This window comes from Podarcis cretensis (genome assembly GCF_951804945.1).
Source record: "Podarcis cretensis genome assembly, chromosome: 8".
Lineage (NCBI taxonomy): Eukaryota > Metazoa > Chordata > Lepidosauria > Squamata > Lacertidae > Podarcis > Podarcis cretensis.
The window spans coordinates 59,602,754-59,621,009 of record NC_137177.1 but is presented as its reverse complement, the minus strand read 5'-3'; the positions used below and the strand labels follow the sequence as shown (position 1 = coordinate 59,621,009).

Here is an 18,256-nt window from a genome sequence, read left to right as displayed (position 1 = left end):
TAGGACAGTCAGTATGAGTCTAAGGCAGCAGTGGTTTTCAACCAATGTGCTGGGGCAACCCACGATGCCTTGAATGATGGTCAAGGGTGCTGTTTGGCAACACTGGCCTCTGTCCCTCTTTCCTTCCCTCCCATCTCTTGATGCCCTCTCCCATCTCTGCCTCACAAAGGCTTGCACAGCTGTTTGTTGCAGCAGCCCTGGTTACAAGCTCTCCAGGCGAATAGTGCCTCTAGGGCTGGCCAGAGGGTGCTTCCCAGGCCCTTGTGGGGCAGTGGGAGGAGGCACCTCTCTGGGGTAGGGTGGGCCCTGGGTTGCCTTCCAACTTTGCCATTCTAGGATCCTGTGATTAAGGCACCAGGCGAAAACGCTTCTCTTCAACCAGGCATTGAGCTCAGGGTTATTGCTTTGGTTTTGGTTATGTATTTTGTGTTCTCGTTTTTTATACTGTGAACAGCCCTGCGATCTTCAGGCGAAGGACAGTATACAAAATTAATTATTAATTAATTAAAGTAATTAAGTAATAGTAGTAACAAATAATAATAACAAAGCCACCTTGAACTGCGACATAATATTTCAACATCCCTGAAATGATTACGTAGCTACGTAGAAGCGGCTGGTGCTGTATATTTGCAAATCTTTGCATACAGTACAGTACTTACTTGGGAGCAAGCCCCTCTCAACTCCAACCAGCGTGCTGCGGAGTTAAGCACACAGCTGGATGAGCTGGGTGGAAAGGCTTTTCCCAGCTTATTCTAGCTGAGATGCTTCTCCCTCCGTCTCCCAGCTGCTTCTGGCTGCAGCCCGGCCCCCAGTGCAAGCGCATCCGGGGCGGACGTTTCCCGGGGAAGCAGCAGCAGCGGCGCCTGCGCCGGAGCCGCACACGTGGGGGTGAAGGCCAGGCCAACACGCCCCGGTTCCTCTCCTCGCTTTCCTTGCCGTGGAAGCGTCCAGGGTTTGCAAAGATCATGGGCAAAAGCAAGACCAAGCGGTTCCGCCACGAGCCGTTTTCTCCAGCGGGGACCCTGAGCGTGCAAGACGGGGAGGCCGGAGCAGGATCCCCTGCCGCGGAGTTGCTGGAAAAAGTAAGAGCGGGGAGGGAGGAGGGAGAAACCGGATTCCGCCTCCTTCCCTCTCCGAGCCCGGTAGCGAAAGCAAACCGCCTGCATGCATAATCGCCCGCCAAGGGGTTTCAACTCGGGTTGCCAACTTACCAGGAAAGATTCGACCTGGTCTGCTCCTGCGCGCGCTCCAAGGGAGCCTGAATGGAGGTTGCCAACTGACCTGGCCTGCTCCCCCCCCCCCGAGAAATCAGCGAGTGAAGCTTCTGATAAAAGGCGTGAAGCTGAAATGTGATCGCTTGCTCGTGCCCTATAAGAGAGCAAGCTCTTGATAAAGGCAGATATAGGGTTCAACTACGAACCACGAGGAACAAGACAGATCGGTCTTCAACCTACCTTTTCTTAGGGTGCTTTGTTGTTACTGCAAAGAATAAGTGCTTTATTCTGTTGTCTATGCTCTGTTAATCTCTAGGTTATGTTATTGTTGTTGTTTAGTTGTGTCTGACTCTTTGTGACCCCATGGAGCAGAGCAGGCCAGGCACTCCTGTCTTCCACTGCCTCCCACAGTTTGGTCAAATTCATGTTAGGCTGTCCAACCATCTCGTCCTCTTTCGTCCCCTTCTCCATGTGCCCTCAATCTTTCCTAGCACCAGGGTCTTTTACAGGGAGTCTTCTCATCTCATGAGGTTATATTACTGCAAATCATTATAGGTAGAGCTGCCTCTAAAGATGGTTCGGAAACTTCAGCTCATGTAGAATTCAACAGCCAGGTTGCTCACCAGAGCAAGATGGTTTGAGCATATAACACCAGTCCTAGCCCGACTGCACAGGCCGTCAATAAGTTTCCAGACCCGATTCAAATCGCTGATTTTGACCTATGAAGCCTTAAACACCTCAGGGCTGCAATTCGTCAAAGTCCACCTCTTCTCATGAACTGACCCAGACCCTGCGATCCTCAGCTGAGGCCCTTCTTCATGTGCCTTCTCCATGATAGGTCTGGAGGGCAGCAACATGAGAACGGGCCTTTTCTGCTGTCGCTCCCCATTTGTGGAATGCTCTCCCCAGGGAGGCTCGCCTGGTGCCTTCCTTCCATATCCTTAGGCACCAGGCAAAAATATTCCTCTTCTCCCAGGCCTTTGGCTAATCAAATAATTCATGGCTTTTTAAACGCTCTGTGTGGGGGGGTTATTGTTTTTGTTTGTCACTATGGTGTGTATTTTTGAGCTTTTATATTGTAAACTGCCCTGGGACCCCTGAATGAAGGGCAGTATAGAAAATAAATAAATAAATAAAATCTGTCGGTGTCTCCCACCCTGTGGTGTTCTAACCTCCCTCTGTGTGCCTCTTTCTAGCTTCAACACCCCAGTGCTGACATGCGAGAATTTGCCTGTGCCAGCATCTCCAAACTATTGCAGCAGAAACAAACAATCCCAGCTTTTCTGCAGAGGGATGTTGTCCGGTGTTTGGGTCCCATGCTGCTTGATAAGAGTTTGGCAGTTCGAGAGACAGCGGCAGGAGCTCTTCGGTGAGTTACAAATGGTGGCAAGCTGGAAGAAAGCAGTGTTTTGAAGCATGCTCAGGAGGGCATGTGGGTGGTGGGTGCTGAGAATTCATGAGCATCTGCCCCCCCCCCACTTAAATGCATAAGACCATGTCTTTTTCAGTCACACTACAGAAAGCAGCCAAATCAGGGAATGGAGATAATGAGCCTTTCCCTGCTGTTGTCCTCAGCACATGATATTTTGTGATATACTACCCCTGAACAATGAGGCTCCATTTAGTGATGGCTGTTAGCGGTTGATGAATCTGTATAATCCTTTTTTTTTAAAAGCCATCTAAGTGGCGATACATTTCATAGGCAAATTCCACGAAGTGTAAAGAGTACACCCCTTAGGAACATAGAATATGCCTTCTGCTGAGTCAGACCATTGGTCCATCTAGCTCAGTATTGCTTGCACTGATTGGTCTGGTTATACCAATATGTCCCCCGGACAGAAACCATTGTAGCCTGTGGTAGATAGAGTACCAGATCACAGCAGTTGTTGCTTTGAGGCAAATAGTCTCCATGCCCAGTGACAAGCTCATAAGCCCATCCTTTCCCCATCTCGCTTCCCTGTTCCTTATCCTCCCCTGTTTATTATCATTCTGTTTCAAATATACAGACTACGAGCACTGTAACTAAAAGAGTAGCATTCGTGGATAAAGGGGAGGTACAAGCAATGTAGGAGGAACCCCTAGGTTTTTGTAGAAGAGCAAAATAAACTCTTTGGGCAGAGAACCTCAGGAAAAAAACTTCCCAAAATGACCCAGTGAGACTGAGTGCATTGTGGACAGAATGCCGACAATATGGGGGCAGGGATGTAATGGAGGGGCAGGTACCCTGAATAAACATTAGACACTGCAGTATTTTGTTGCAGATCCCACTTGCCTGATAGCGAGAACCAGATTTTCTGTTACTTTGCAGAGGTCCAAGAGACTAACAGCAGCAGCATAGTTTGCCGAAGTTTAATTATTAGAATACTATTTTATTTCCAAATGTTTTGTACCACCCAAGTGACAATGTATGCATCTGTTATTCAAAACTTTTGGTTCTTGTTTTAGGTGAAATTTCTCTGATTATATATTGTTGTTGCTACAGATGATGATGATGATGATAAACCTTAATCTGTTATAACTTATTTTAACAAGAATCTGAACTCAAAGTTTTTGGCTGTGTTACAGAAATCTCAGTGCTTGTGGAGGATTCGACGTCTGTGACGACATGGTCACTAAAGATATCATGACTCCTCTTGTAGCTTTGTTGAAAGAGGTATGTAGCCAGCATGGTGGTGAAAGAACTGAGCAGTGAGCCAGGAAGCTCCCATTTCAAATCCTACCTCCGCCATTAACTCACTAGGCAGCCTTAGGCTGCTTTCATATGGCACTGACCAAGGAGTGCCCATCTAGTCCAGCATCCAGTTTAGCACAGCGTGCGAGCAGGCAACTCAATTCAGGCGCCGCTCGTGGGCTGGTCAAATGACCCGTGGGCCTTAGGTTGCTGACCCCTGGTTTAAAACAACTTAACATCACAAAATTATATATCTAAAATTATATACACCATGTGCTGTGATACTACTTTAAACAGTCACGGCTTTCCACAAAGGATTCTGGGAGCTGGAGTTTGTTACGGGTGCTGAGAGTTGTTAGGAAGCCCCTATTCCCCTCCCAGAGCTATACTTTCCAGGGTGCCCAGGATTGGCTGTTAAACTACCTCAGGAATGTGGTACTATAGTGCTTTTAAATGTGTGGTGTGAACATGGCTCAAATGCCTTCTTGCCACTAGCTGTTTGGTCTGATTTGTTCTGCTTTTACACCCTCCTCTTTGTAACCCATCTTGCAATGCAGTGTCGAGCAGGACTTGAGGAGAGCAACGGCTCTCTGAAGGAAATCAAAGATACACACAAGAACTGTATGGAAGATATTGCCAACGAGGCTGTGAACCTCCTCTGGAATGTCTGGTGAGTGCCATCTTGAAATACTTGGTGTCGGAGCTGGGTCCAATTTTGATGGCCCCACTGGCCGTGGCGGCTGCTGCTCACTGAGATTGGTGCAGTGGAAAGCAAGGAGACCCACAGTAGGCAGAGCCAGAACCAGTGAGAGGCAGAGGCAGCTAATTCTAGTTTTGTATCCATCCTTGTCCCCTGCTGAGTACTACAAAGGCGCAACGCCAAGACCAAGGAGAAACTGACAGGCATGGCCACCCCCTGCACTCTTCGTAAATAAGAAGGCAGGTGGAAGGTTGGTTGGTGGGGGGCAGACTGCGCATGGTGGTTGAGCTATGGCACTCCCTCAGGAAGCAGTGATGGCCACCTACCTACATGGCTTTAAAAGAGGTCATGAGGTGAAGACGGAGCGTACACACTGGTATTTCCTTGCAATGCTAAAATGTGGTTTAGCCTTACATTGCTTTCTTTGTTCCAGGATCAAAGAAACATATATATTTTTAAAAATTAAGTTTTCAATGTGCTTGCCAAGCTGGTTTGCTAAAGATCCTTTTGTGTCTTTGTTAGCGAATGTAACAGTACAGCGGTCTCTATATTCAACAAACAAGGTTGTTTGGATGTTGTGCTCCAGTATCTGAAGAGATTTCGCAAAAACGTGGACTTGGCTATCGCAGTGGGTGAGTAAAGGGACATGTTTATGGGAGGTTTTCAGCCGCAGAGAGCCTCTGTCAGGTGTCTCTTGCAGATATGAAACTCTCTCAGGTCCACTGATTCTGGGGTTTCTGGGCAAACACATCCTCCAGAGCCTCTCAGCAAGCTGGTACAGTGGTACCTCAGGTTACAAACACTTCGGATTACAGACTCTGCTAACCCAGAAGTAGTACCTCGAGTTAAGAACTTTACCTCAGGATGAGAACAGAAATCGCACTGCCGCGGCACAGCTGCAGTGGGAGGCCCCATTAGCTAAAGTGGTACCTCAGGTTAAGAACAGTTTCAGGTTAAGAACGGACCTCCAGAACAAATTAAGTTCTTAACCCAAGGTACCACTGTATTGAATTCCAGTTCCACAGGTAGAGCTGTGGTTGGCAGAAACCTGTTGCAGCTGAAGAAACTCATACTGTTTTATTTCTTCTTTAGCAGCATTTGTATACTGCTTAATTGTTACAAACCTTTAAGCAGTAGACATGAAATATAAAATGCAAATATTAAAATTACTGATGGAACTCAAAAGGCAAAAACAAGTTAAGCTAATTCCCCCCAATATAAATAAAATCAACAGCTTAAAAATATACATAATGAAATAATATGGTATATTAAAATACATGTAAGTCTTACCTAAACAGACAAACAATCAAACAAAATATTTTAGGAGGCTCCAGAAACAGTACAGAGAAAGCAGCTGCCTTATGTCATTGGGCAGGGAGTGTAGCTGCTGCCTCACTGAAGGATCAATTTCTTTACAGAATTATTTGCAGAAATAATGCTGTATGGCACTTGTAAAAGTGACAGCTCCACAGATTGAATTGGTTGAGTGGGCATATATGGGTAAGGTTATCTTGACAGATGTGTTTTAATGAGTGACATCTTGGAATTGCAGTCTCAGTTTAAATGCTTTCTTCTATCTCCACAGCATCATGTTTACAGGCTGTGACAGAAGATAATCCAGACCTGCTGTCGTCCTTTGATTCTTCTGCACACCAAGTTCTGGAAATGATCTTATTATCATCAGAGAAAGGCATGGAGGACATTCTTTTACGGACTCTGGTGGCAGGTAGGTTTCAACTGGGTAATGAGTACTGTCTTGTGGCAGTAGCGTAATGGGAAATTCAGAAGTGCAGGGTCCCTTCATGATAGTCACATCTGCTCTCCCTTCTCCTGAATGCCATTAAAGAGGAGGACTGCCTGATTTTCCCTGGGAGTTCCATAGCTGGGGTCCCACCACAAAGAAGGCCCTGTCTTGGAGCCATTCCTACCAATGCGATCACAAGCAGGGCCTCTCATCCCAGATTTCAGGTCATAAGGTACGGGTGGAGGCACTTTCAAGGATTTGGGTTCCAGTTCACCTAAGGGCAGATACAATGTTTGTACCTCATCTTTATCTTTCCTGATCTGCATATTCATCAGAATGATGTGATAGCAGCTGTTCGTGGACTTGAGTGCCTTCTGGCAGGTGGGGAAATTGCAAGTGTTTTGGATATTCTCCAATGTGGGAACACCCCGCATCAAGAAAATTAGAATGTCAGGAAGATAGCTAGCCTAGTACTCTTCTCCTGGGTGATTATCTACATGCAAGGAGTTGTTTTTCATGGAGGAGCACTTGCACTTTATTTGCTCCGCAGATACTATAACCAGGGTTTATAGCTTTTATCTATGTTAATCTCTTTCTTGTTTAAGGTGTCACTTGGAATATAAGGAACACCCTGCCATCTGGTAGCCAGGCAAGCACCATGAATGCCATCCTGAAGATTTTCTCAGAGTGCTTAGCCATTGATGCTGGTGAGATGATTATTCAGATGAAGGAAGTGGAAGTGGAAAGGTTGAAAAGCTCAGCTGAACCAGAGGCTGAGGGAAATCTGGGCGATGGGGACCTCTCAATACTTAATAATGATGAGGAGATGGAGGAAACTCCTAAAGGAGCCACCAAACAAGAAAGTGACATTTCAGATCTACTTCCTGTAAGTGTGGCTGATCTTAGCCCTAGATGTTGCAAACCAGACACTCTCTGCTGGAAAAAAACACATACTAAACCAGTACTGTTTGGGTGCTGGGGGTGGGGGTGTTTCACTTTTCTAAAGGAACTGAGTAGGGTGAAGGATGGTAATAATTTTTTTAAAAGCATCATCAACCTCAGCCAATTTGGTGATTCTATTAAGTGCTTTTTTTGGTAATATTACATGCTTTGTGGGTAATATTTCTGAAATTTGTAAATTGTAATTATATAGCATTTCTATGTATCATTTGTACACAGTTTGCTTTTCTGGCAGTTCTTTGTGTTCATTGTTGAAAGGTTTATTTATTCACATCACTTAAAATGCAGGCTAATTGTTAAGATGATGGTGATTGGTAGTACAGTTTGCTGCTGAATGTGGGATTTGTATTGTGTTTCTTATATTGGTTCTTTTTTTGGGGGTAGAATTTGTAAACTGCTTAAGGAAATACGAAGGAGCACATAAAATAAGTAAATCGGCCATACTGCCTGGGGCTGATGGGAGCTGTAGTCTAACTGCATCTGATAGGCCCCATGTTGGCTAAGCTTGGAGGCAGGCAACCTAGTGCCAGATAGGGTCATTGTCTTTGAGACATGTGAGTTGGTGGCACTGTGTTGCACTGGTATCGCTCCTTCCTACGGGTCTGGGTTCCAAGATTAGGGCCATATGCACACCATACATTTAAAGTGCCATGATACCACTTTAAATAGTCATGGCTTCCTCCAAAGAATTATGGGAGATGTAGTATGGTACGGGTGTTGATGGTTGTTGGGTGGCCTCTACTCCCCTTCCAGAGCTGCAATTAACGGAATTGTTTAACATTCAGTCCCTCTTCACAGGGAACTCTGGGAATTGTAGCTCTGGGATGGAAATGGGAGAGGTCCCATTAAACTACAGCTCCCAGAATTCTTTGAAGGGAAGCCATGATTGTTTAAAGTGGTATCATGACACTTTAAATGTGTGGTGTGGTGTTGCCTAGCATTGAGGGGATTATGTGTCCGCCCCTTGGCAGTCGTACTATGGAGTGGTGCTGGGCATTATTCTATCCTGAGTGTTGTTTAATACACACACAAACACACACACACACACGGCCACTGGAAGCAACCATCCGGCGATTTGAGGCTCTTATTTCTCAGTTACCTCTGAATCAGGCTGTTTTATTTGTTTTTATGCTATTTTTACTGGTTTTAGGTGGCATTTTTGTGCTAATGGATATCGTTTTTATACTGTACACAGCGTACACCATGTAGAGATTTATTAATTTTTTTACAAAAGTTGTTTAGAAATGCCTTTAAATAAATAAAACAAATGGACAAATAGCATGACCTGGTATATCAAATATTTATTGTGTTATTTGCTTTGTAGGGCAGTAAGCAGGAGGTGAAGCAGGTGGCAGCTTTACTCTTAGCTCAGCAGACAGCCCTGGAAATCATTGTTAACATGTGCTGCAATGAAGGTATTTCTGTTGCCCTCTTGCTCAGGTGGTATCTGGGCTTCTGTTTCCTTCCTCTTGTAGAAACAACAACAAAAAACCCACTATCTTTGGCCCTGGCTGCACTATACATTTAAAGCAGTATCATACCACTTAAAAAAGTTATTGAACAAATGATCCCGTTGAAATTTTTTTAAATGCCAGAACTGCATGTTTTCAGACCCCTCCGATGACGAATGGGAAGAGTTATCCAGTAGCGATGAAAGTGATGCCTTTATGGACAACTACAACGAAGGTGGGAAGCTTCTGTCACCCCTGTGCCTTTCGGCTGAGCTGCACACAGCACTTCGGAACCACCTTGTTCCCAAGAAGGTAGAGTCCTCCTCTTCCCTCCCCTCCCCCCAACACCTGTGTGTCAGGGTCCAGATGATCATGAGACCAGTTAAGTTCTGTGTTTCCAGATATGGCCTTTGAATTGCATTTCTGGAAAAGTGCTTCTGTGATACTGGGATGTGGAGTTGTTCACTTTTCACAGAAAGAAGTCTACCTATGTATCTTTTGGTAAAGTAGGTATTAGGAAGACAAAATCCCTTTTGGGGTGGGACTTCCCGCCTCCAAAAAAAAGAAAACCCAACGGTGGCTGCAAAATAGTGGCTGGCTGTTGGAAGGGAAATGCAAGGAAGTATCCTGGATTGGAGGCATGGCCGGTTTTCTGCAGTTCCACAGGGTAATGCCCACACCAAAGAATTTGAATTACAAGGAAGGAGATTCTGACTAAACATGAGGAAGGACTTTCTGGTGGTAAAACTCACCTTCATTTGGGTACTTTTCACTGGATGTTTTTAAGCAGAGTTTGGCTGGCCATCTGTCAGGCATTCTTTAGTTTTGATTCCTGCAATGCGGGGGGGGGGGGATTGGACTAGATGGCAGTTGGGGTCCCTTCCAACTACAGTTATATGATTGTAGTCCATCATCTTGTTCGCACAGTGGCCAACCAGATACCTGTGGGAAACCTACAAACAGAATATGAGCACAAGAGCACTCTCTCCTCTGGTGCTTTCCAGCAACTGGTGTTCAGAAGCATTACTGCTTCCATCTGTAGAGGCACAGCATAGCCTTTTCCTCCATGAATTTGCCTTTTAGAGCTATCAAAATTGGTAGCCATTACTGCTTCCTGCAGGTATTCCGTTGATTAACTATGTGCTGTGCAAAAAAGAACTTTCTTTTACCTGTTCCTTCCTGAAGTTCCTTTCTTAAAAGAAAGAACTTTCTTTTACCTCTTCCTTCCTGAAGTCAGGGACGCAGGTGGCGCTGTGGGTAAAAACCTCAGCACCTAGGGCTTGCCGATCGAAAGGTCGGCGGTTCGAATCCCTGCGGCGGGGTGCGCTCCCGTTGCTCGGTCCCAGCGCCTGCCAACCTAGCAGTTCGAAAGCACCTCCGGGTGCAAGTAGATAAATAGGGACCGCTTACTGGCGGGAAGGTAAACGGCGTTTCCGTGTGCTGCGCTGGCTCACCAGATGCAGCTTTGTCACGCTGGCCACGTGACCCAGAAGTGTCTGCGGACAGCGCTGGCTCCCGGCCTCTTAAGTGAGATGGGCGCACAACCCTAGAGTCTGTCAAGACTGGCTCGTACGGGCAGGGGTACCTTTACCTTTTTACCTCCTGAAGTCAAGGATACTAACATAACTGTTGTGAAGATTATCAAGGCAGTAAAGCACTGAAATTCTGCATCAAAGCAAGAAATGCTCAATTCCACAATCTGTATGAATTACAAATTATGCAAAGCAAGAAAAATTGCATATTTTGCATAATTTATCCTGCCATTAAAACTGTTGCCCATGCACTTCTATGCAGCCATAAGGACTAGAAACATCGTTTGTTTTTTAAGGAAAACTGGTGTTCTTAGGAATTTGAATTTCGTACTTGGTGGTGGTGAAGCATAACAGCTTTTTTCTTTTCCTAGATACTTGAAAAAACTGGGTTTCCCAACAGTGTTGCTATTGATGTCTGCATGCACAGTCCAGCTTGGAAGCCACTTATTAAAAAGTAGGAATTAATTCACTTTCGTTATGTTTCCAGTCATATTATTAGGAAAGCAATGTGTCTCCTCATTTGTGGGGTTTCCAATGGGATCCAGGCTCACTGCTATTGAAAAAAAGAACTGGGACTAAACGGGGCTTTATTCTTTTCCATTAAGACAAGAGCACTTTTGTTATTTAAGAACTGTCACTTGAACATCTGAGCACTTGCCTAGTTCATGATTATCACGTTTTTATATATACAAGGACATACTAATAAAGCTGTTTCAGTGATCTGTATTGCTGCACTTCAGTTAATTTTTCCTCCCCTCCCCCCCCCACCCCACAACCCTTTGAAAACATTTGAGGTGTTTTTTTGGAACAAGAAAATTATGTTCAGCAAGAAAGTTCAGCAAGAAAGGTGCCTGTCTAATCTCAATTGGGATGGAGTTCCACAGGCTTGGTTCCACTGCACGGAATGCAGGACATTGGCAATATATAAGGGGCTGCTCTTTTGCTCATTTCTTATTTGCACTGTCTCACCCTTTCCTACTTTGAACGCATCCCTTTAAGCATGCCCACATTTCAGTGGAGGCTGGGGTTGGGCACCCTTCCTCCCATCTGTTCTGAATAGAGGAGGGGTTTCCAGAGCCCCCTGTGATTTGAGTACAGCATTTTCCCTGAAGGGACAGTCATGTCTCTCTCTTTCTCTTCTATTTTAGATGTGGCACCCATTATGCCATACCTCAATGGCAGTCATTTCGTGTTAGGACATGGCTCCCCCCGGCAGCCATTTTGTCATTTCCCATACCTCTACAGGAAGCATTTTGTGGCTAACACCCACAAATTTCCACTGGCTCAAAAAGGCTGGCAATCTATGATGGAGCACATAGCCATATGACCCCTAGGAAAATGGGGGCTGGAAGATCCATTCTTTTGACGGGGGGTTGTATTGTTGGTGTTCCTCTTCTCTGCTTTATGGCTCTTGATTAGGGGCTGTGCTGAATGTTCAATTTTCTTACAGGTTGAACATGGTCCAGTATAGAGCCTTGACCTGTCTCCACAGCATTTTGTTGGTGTCTGATGTGGAATGTCTTGGGGGTGCTTCAGTGCTTCAATCGCTCTCCCAGCACCTGTCCCAGTTAATATTTTCTCAGCCAGGTATGTTTCATGTGCTACGGTCATGGCTACCTCAGCAAATCTCTGCCCTTTCCCTTCATATTTCTCTCCTTTTGCTTCTCCTTCCCCCACCCCAGATCCCACTGCTGTTCACAGTTGCTACCAGCATCCCACTTTTATTGTATTTCCTTACATCGTTCTGGTTTACATGTGGGCAGTATGGGTTTTTATTTATTTATTGACAGCAGGGTTTCTCAAACTGTGGTCTTTGAAGCTTCATTCTAGCAGTCCATGATGTATCTGTGAAGAACACTTAAAACTGGAATACAAATGGCCGTACAATAAAATGAATATGAGAAGTGAAAGAAGCAAGAAAAGTACAATTAAGAATCATAGACATACACCCTAAAAACAGCATAACACAGTAGGCAAACAATTCTGGAGGAAAACCGAGAGCGAGGACATACTCGATGGCAGCCAGATCAGAGTCCTGTTGAAGTCTGGACACTATCAAGGAGGAAGCCACACAGATGTCCTGGGGCAGGGAGTTACGCAGCCTGGGGACAACAGAACAGAAGAAGACCCCTACAGGAGAAGTCCAAAGGCCCAACTCTTGTTTCCCACAGTGGCAAGGCCATGAGCAGGACATGGGGCAGTGGATCTCTCTTACTGACGTTCTCCATCAACACCCATATTTGAGGTGTTCTAAGCCTCCTGTGCCTGGCGTTCTCTGGTCCATGGGGTCACGAAGAGTCGGGCACGACTAAACAACAACAACAACAAAACCGCCTTATTTAAACTTGTGGAGCGTAAACTTAAAACACTAGCTGGCTGCCTTAGAGCACCACAAACCCAGCTGAAAGTCTTTTATCAATGAGTCATTGATAACTATAGCCAATGTTGATTAGGCATAGTTTCTTGAAGACCTTGGCAAATGGTTGTCCTTTGAAGTAGAGCTGGTGGGTAATTTGGGGACGAGATTGCGATGAGGTGGGGATGGCAAAAGTGTGTAGACAAATGCTGAACCTCTGTAATGTGGGGCACTACTCAAAATAATTAAAGAGTGTTGAGAATCACCAACATTTCCCCAGACACCATATGTGTTTATCTCAATGAAATTTGCCTCTATGTAAGCATGTGTAACTTCTTGGGTTTCAAGCCCTGAACAACTTGATTGGGATTTTTTTCCTTTTGTGCAGAATTTTCAAAGGAAATGGAGTTCCTGGAAGCCGTAACCAGCGCCTTACGAGCCCTTTTGCAAACACTAGCGTCTAATAATATATCTCAGGTGAGACAGCTTTTTTCCCAGGGGTGGAGGTGCCAGAAGTGGGATAAACTGAGAAAACTGGGTGAAGGAGAAGTATGGAAAGGTTGTTCTCCTAACATGCAGCCAGTGTCTCCAAACATGTACAGAGTGCTTTTTGTCTATATCCGTTGCTTCTGTGCAACCTGTTTGTAAGTAGCCTGAGGTGCTAGCCCTCCACTTTTATATGTTTGATCTCTTAAACACTTGAATTAAAAAAATGTTCTTTGGCATTTGCTTTTAAACAACTTGGATGCTGAGTGTTTTATCTCTTCCCCTCACCAGTCCCAATTTTTATTCTTTTAAACAGAGCATGTCTCCTGAGCAGCTGATGACTTTATGTGAAGCCGGTATTCAGAATACCAATGTTAGTGTCCGAGTAAACGTGGTTAGCATTCTAGGAATTGCTGGCAGTGTGCTGGCCAAGGTGGAAGACACAGCAGAAACACTAAAGGTAAAACTTCTGTATGGAAATACCTATCTCTCACTTCTGGCAATGACATTACTGCTTGTAAGATCTGTAGTGATTTTGGGGGTACCTGTTTCTGTGTCATTTCAGATGATTGGGAAATTCCTCCTTGACGTTGCAACGAAGGATCCTTCCCTTGTGGTAGTGGGGGAAGCTCTGGATGCCCTCTTTGATGTGTTCGCTGACGGTAAAGAAGCCGAAAAGGCAGGAGAGCAAATAAAGTTGTTATATGCACTTAAGGAATTCCAGCCAGTTTTCAAATCGCGGGTAAGCCTATTTTATTCACTGTGAGAGGGAAGTACTTGAAACACTAATATGGTTTGTGACTTCACTAATGCCACCAGTTGGGAAAACTTTTCTTTACCGCAGTTGCATCCAAGATTCATATTGAATACCTTTAAAAAAAAAAAATTCTTGTTGAGGGAAAAAAAGGGGAGAGCAAGTTTCTAGTCCTCATTGGTTCAATAATATCTCCCCAAAGTTGGAGGCAAGTCAATGTTAGAAGTGTTAGAATGCTAGTGGTGAGAAAGGAAGGTGTTTGGTTTCCCCCCTTCTCTTTTTGTTGAGCCCTGTCTGTCGTCATAGACCTGACCCAGCTCCGTGTCGGCATCTCATAAGAGCCGTTCTTTGGGTCTGTCCTTCTTCAGTGTCATGTTGCTGTTAAGACAAGCTTGCCTAGCTTTACTCAGATAATGTGTGTGCTTCTGTCACAGCTGAACAGAGTTTAGTAAATATGACCAGGTGGTTTTTATTAGGTCAGGCCAGTGCTAGCTGTTTGGAATCTCGGAGAATTTGGCTTTTTGTGGGGATTGAATTTTAGGTTTTGAGGGGTTAATGCAAAGGCATCGTCTGAGAAATAATTGCAGTGCTGTACCTGCCAGCCCCAGAGAACATGTTGCTCTGGAACACAAGGAAGGAGCTTGTCTGCCAGCCTGGGAGGCAGATGCTGCTTAGTCATTTCCTAGTCTCCTGAGTCAAAGTGTGCTAGTGTGGGTTCTCCAAGGAAGAGAAAGGACTAAGGGGTTGAGTGAACACCTATGTGTTCATCACTGGGGCGGAGGGAGTCGCTTCTGAATACTAGTTGCTGGGAGCAACAGGAGCGGAGAGTATTCTTGTGCTCGGGTCCTGCTTGCAAGTTATCCTTAGGCATCTGGGTGGCCATTGTGAGAACAGAACTCTGGACCAGATGAGCCATTGGCCTAATCCAGCAGGCTCTTCTTATGTTCTTAAGGTCAAGTAAAGACTGGCGCATGTGTGAATGAGCTAGCACACATCAGCCAGCACTTCCAGACCTTTCCTATCAATCGACAACGGCCTAATCAGTGGTGGGAGTTCACACATTCAGTTCACATCTAAACCATCTATTCAAAGCAGCAACATACCAATTCAAACCATCAGCCCCCACAAAGATTCCTGGAAATTGTAGCTTGTTTAAGGGTATGGAGAGTTGCTAGGAGACCCTGAACAAACTACAGTTCCCAGGGTTCTTTGAGGGAAACCATGACTGTTTAAAGTGGTATAAGAGTGGCTTTTGAATGGATGGTGTGGTTGTGGCCTTGGTTGCAAGTTATCCATGACAAAAGTAGCAAGCAAGCCCTAGGATCAGCACACAACAGCTGTTGAGGCCTCAGCATCCCTGTAGGCGCAACTCTGGTGCCTGTCCTGAGCCCTTCTTGAAGCAGAAACAAAAACCCACCCACAATCAGCTACTGTAATCAGCAGTGACCAGCTTGGTTTAAAAGCTGTCGTTTTAATTTCCCATAATGCCTACACTAGGGCATTATGGAAAATTTTTAAAAGGCGACTTTCAGCTGCCCAGTGCTGTCTGCTGATGGTGACATCAGATGATTCCACTAAGACTCACCTACACAGAAGAGCTCCATTGATTAGGAGGGGACCCAACAGAGGGCCTTCTACTATGGGCCTCCTCAAACCTGGAGCTGGCCCTGATATTTGAGCATTGTACACGTGTGAGTCTGCCGCTTGGGTTGTAGCCCCCTAAGAGGTACTGAGATTAGACCAACTTCAACTAATGAAAGTAAATCATGTGTGTTAACTTCAGTAGGTCTCTGCTGAGTAGGACTAGCATTGGATACCACCTAAAGTGTTGAATTATCAGAGGGAGGGAGTGCTCACCAGGATTATAATTATTATTTATTCCATGGTTTTATAGCCCACCTTGATCACTGAGATCATCTGCAGGGAGCATTGTTGGACATTCCCTGTGTTGGTGAGGCTCATTTGACCGTAACAAGAAACCAAGCCTTTAGTGCAGAGCTTACTAAATTGTGTGTCGCAACACGTTAGTGTGTTGGCGCGTCACACAAATGCTCCCTGTGCTCCTCCTGGGGCTAGAAAAGGGTTGATTTTAACCTCTGGTTTGCTAGTAAAACTGAATTACTGTCTTGTGAAATGATACATGTCTAAAAAGTGTATCACCAACGTGGAAAGTTTGGAAAGCTCTGCTTTAGTGTCATCAGCCCAGTCCTGTGGAACACTTTGTCACTAGAGATTCAGCAGGCGCCTTCTCTTCCGACTTCTAAATGCCTGCTGGAAACGTTTCTGTTCTGTCAGATTTATACAGGCAATTGAGAATACATCTTTCCATAATAGCTGCTTTCTGATTTTTAACTTTTTGCTGCATGGTTCTATGTATAATTGTTGTAAACTGCTCCGATTTTTTTATGAATAGCTGAATAGAAATTTTTTTAATAAATAACTAAATCCCTGTTGGTGGAGCACTGCCCATTTTAAGCTTATGATATCTGAGTGAGTGAAGATAATTTAGTTATTCTTGCCATCCACTCCAACTTGTTACCTTGGGCAAGAGACATCAATGCCCTGGTTTTGAAAGGACTGCATACAGCATCTCCTTTTGCAGAGGAGGACTGTGGGTGTTTGTTTGTTTGTTTGTTTGTTTGTTTGTTTGTTTGTTTTTGGATGGTTTAGGATTCCTCTCTTGTAGAATTTCAGCATAATACATCTGTCTTTTCCCCCCCTTTTGAATTGCAGATGCGGAAAGAAGGGAAAGGACAGTACAGCTCAGATCAATTATGTGTGCTTGACAATGTGAAACTGAACTTAAGAAGATTCATTGCCTATCAAGAGAAATTGGAGAGAAAATAATAATTTTTGAATAGAAAAAAAAGACTGTAAAGCTATATTTTTATTATTGTTTGTTAAATACTTTAGTTTGGGATTTTTATATAGCGCATTGCAGTGATTGGTGGCAGGAGGAGAGTTAAGAAATTGTGGAGTTACGGAGCCGTTAAAACTGGATTCAGCATCCGTAAGTGCCGCACCATTTGCTTTTGATTCAGTGTTGACAGTAGCCAGAATGTGCCCTTAAATACTGGAAAAAAGTATATGTCACCCATCAGTCTCTCAAGAACCAGCATCAGATTTTAGGAGTAAGCTCTGCTGAAGGCGTAATGTAATATTCCTAGTCTTCCAGCCATCATTAGATTGGGAAGATCTTGCTTTCCTTCCACTCTCCCTATTTCATCTACACATGGCGTTTCTCCCTGCCCCACTTTTCAGAGATAATCTGTGGGTAGTGTTGGGCCATGGTTAGCTCAAACTGGAGTTTGCACACCAACTTCTAACCATGGCTGCCAGCTCTGATTTGATAGAATCATGGTTAATGTTAACATTGGTGCAGACATTAAAAGGGAAGTGAGGGAGCATGCAAGCCTGTGGAGTACTCCCACTCTCTTAACCATGGTTAAAAAATCTAGACTATTACGTTGGTACTGGCTTGAAATCTCTGGATTTTATTTTCATTGTGTGGAAATATACATGCCTTCCATGTACAAAAGCATTGTTCTGCAAAGGAAATGTGAATTTAATTTATGCTGGAAGACTATTAAAAAGGTATGCTTTTATAGATTGCTCTGAGGGTATAATTCCCTGAAAAACCAATATTTGCTTTTAAGTTGATCTGCTTTAATACACTTAATATTCTTGTGGATTAGACCCAAGTGGCTTTATCCTAGGGGTGGCTTTGTGCCAACTACGTATTAGCTAACTGTACTGCAAAAACATACCAAGATTCTTTCAACCTGTAATATACTCTTTGCCATATGTATCAGGCTCAGACTAGCAGGTGGGGGAGCCCTCCCTAAGTACCAGTTTTGATCCTATAGGTGCCAGCTGTACGCAAGATTGGAAAAATATTTCCAGCATCTCCTTTTCTAGGCAGCGCCTTGCTTGGGATTTTTCCAGCCTGGGCTATATAAATGATAGATTGCTATTGACTGCTACTGTTGAGCAGCTACAACAGGTGTGACTGTTGTCACTCTGCAAAGTCACCCACACCTGTCACCTTGAAATGTGTTTGCTGAACAGTTGGGAAAATATAGATAGCGCAAAACCAGCTCGAGATTTCCTTCAAGTCGATTAAGTGGATTGAAAGCAGGCATTAACAGAAAGCAGCAGGTTAGCCATGTTGAGCAATAGAGTCGTGCGGCACCTTTTGTTACCATAAATATGTGTATGTAGAATGTCGGCTTTCGTAGGCAAGTGACTACTTCCAGCAGCATCAGATGAAAAAGGGTATTTCCTTCAGAAGCTCATACAACAATATATTAGTTGGAGTATAATTCTGGCCTCCGTTTGTGGACGGGAGGGCATGGAAGCTCCAGGAAAGAGAATATGCTGTGCTGGCA

The 18,256-nt window shown here is 44.6% G+C and overlaps 1 protein-coding gene across 1 annotated transcript; it reads left to right on the top strand.

Annotated features, from left to right (window-relative positions):
- Positions 1–746: 746 nt before the first annotated feature.
- HEATR3 (HEAT repeat containing 3) lies at positions 747–17,475 on the top strand. Its single transcript, XM_079988789.1, has 15 exons — positions 747–1,082; positions 2,411–2,583; positions 3,780–3,867; positions 4,443–4,555; positions 5,108–5,217; positions 6,171–6,311; positions 6,935–7,215; positions 8,614–8,704; positions 8,901–9,052; positions 10,644–10,726; positions 11,723–11,859; positions 13,017–13,105; positions 13,431–13,574; positions 13,680–13,856; positions 16,602–17,475. The coding sequence occupies exons 1-15, from the start codon at positions 762–764 to the stop codon at positions 16,713–16,715; spliced, it is 2,214 nt and encodes a 737-aa protein (XP_079844915.1). The 5' UTR covers positions 747–761; the 3' UTR covers positions 16,716–17,475.
- Positions 17,476–18,256: the final 781 nt, after the last annotated feature.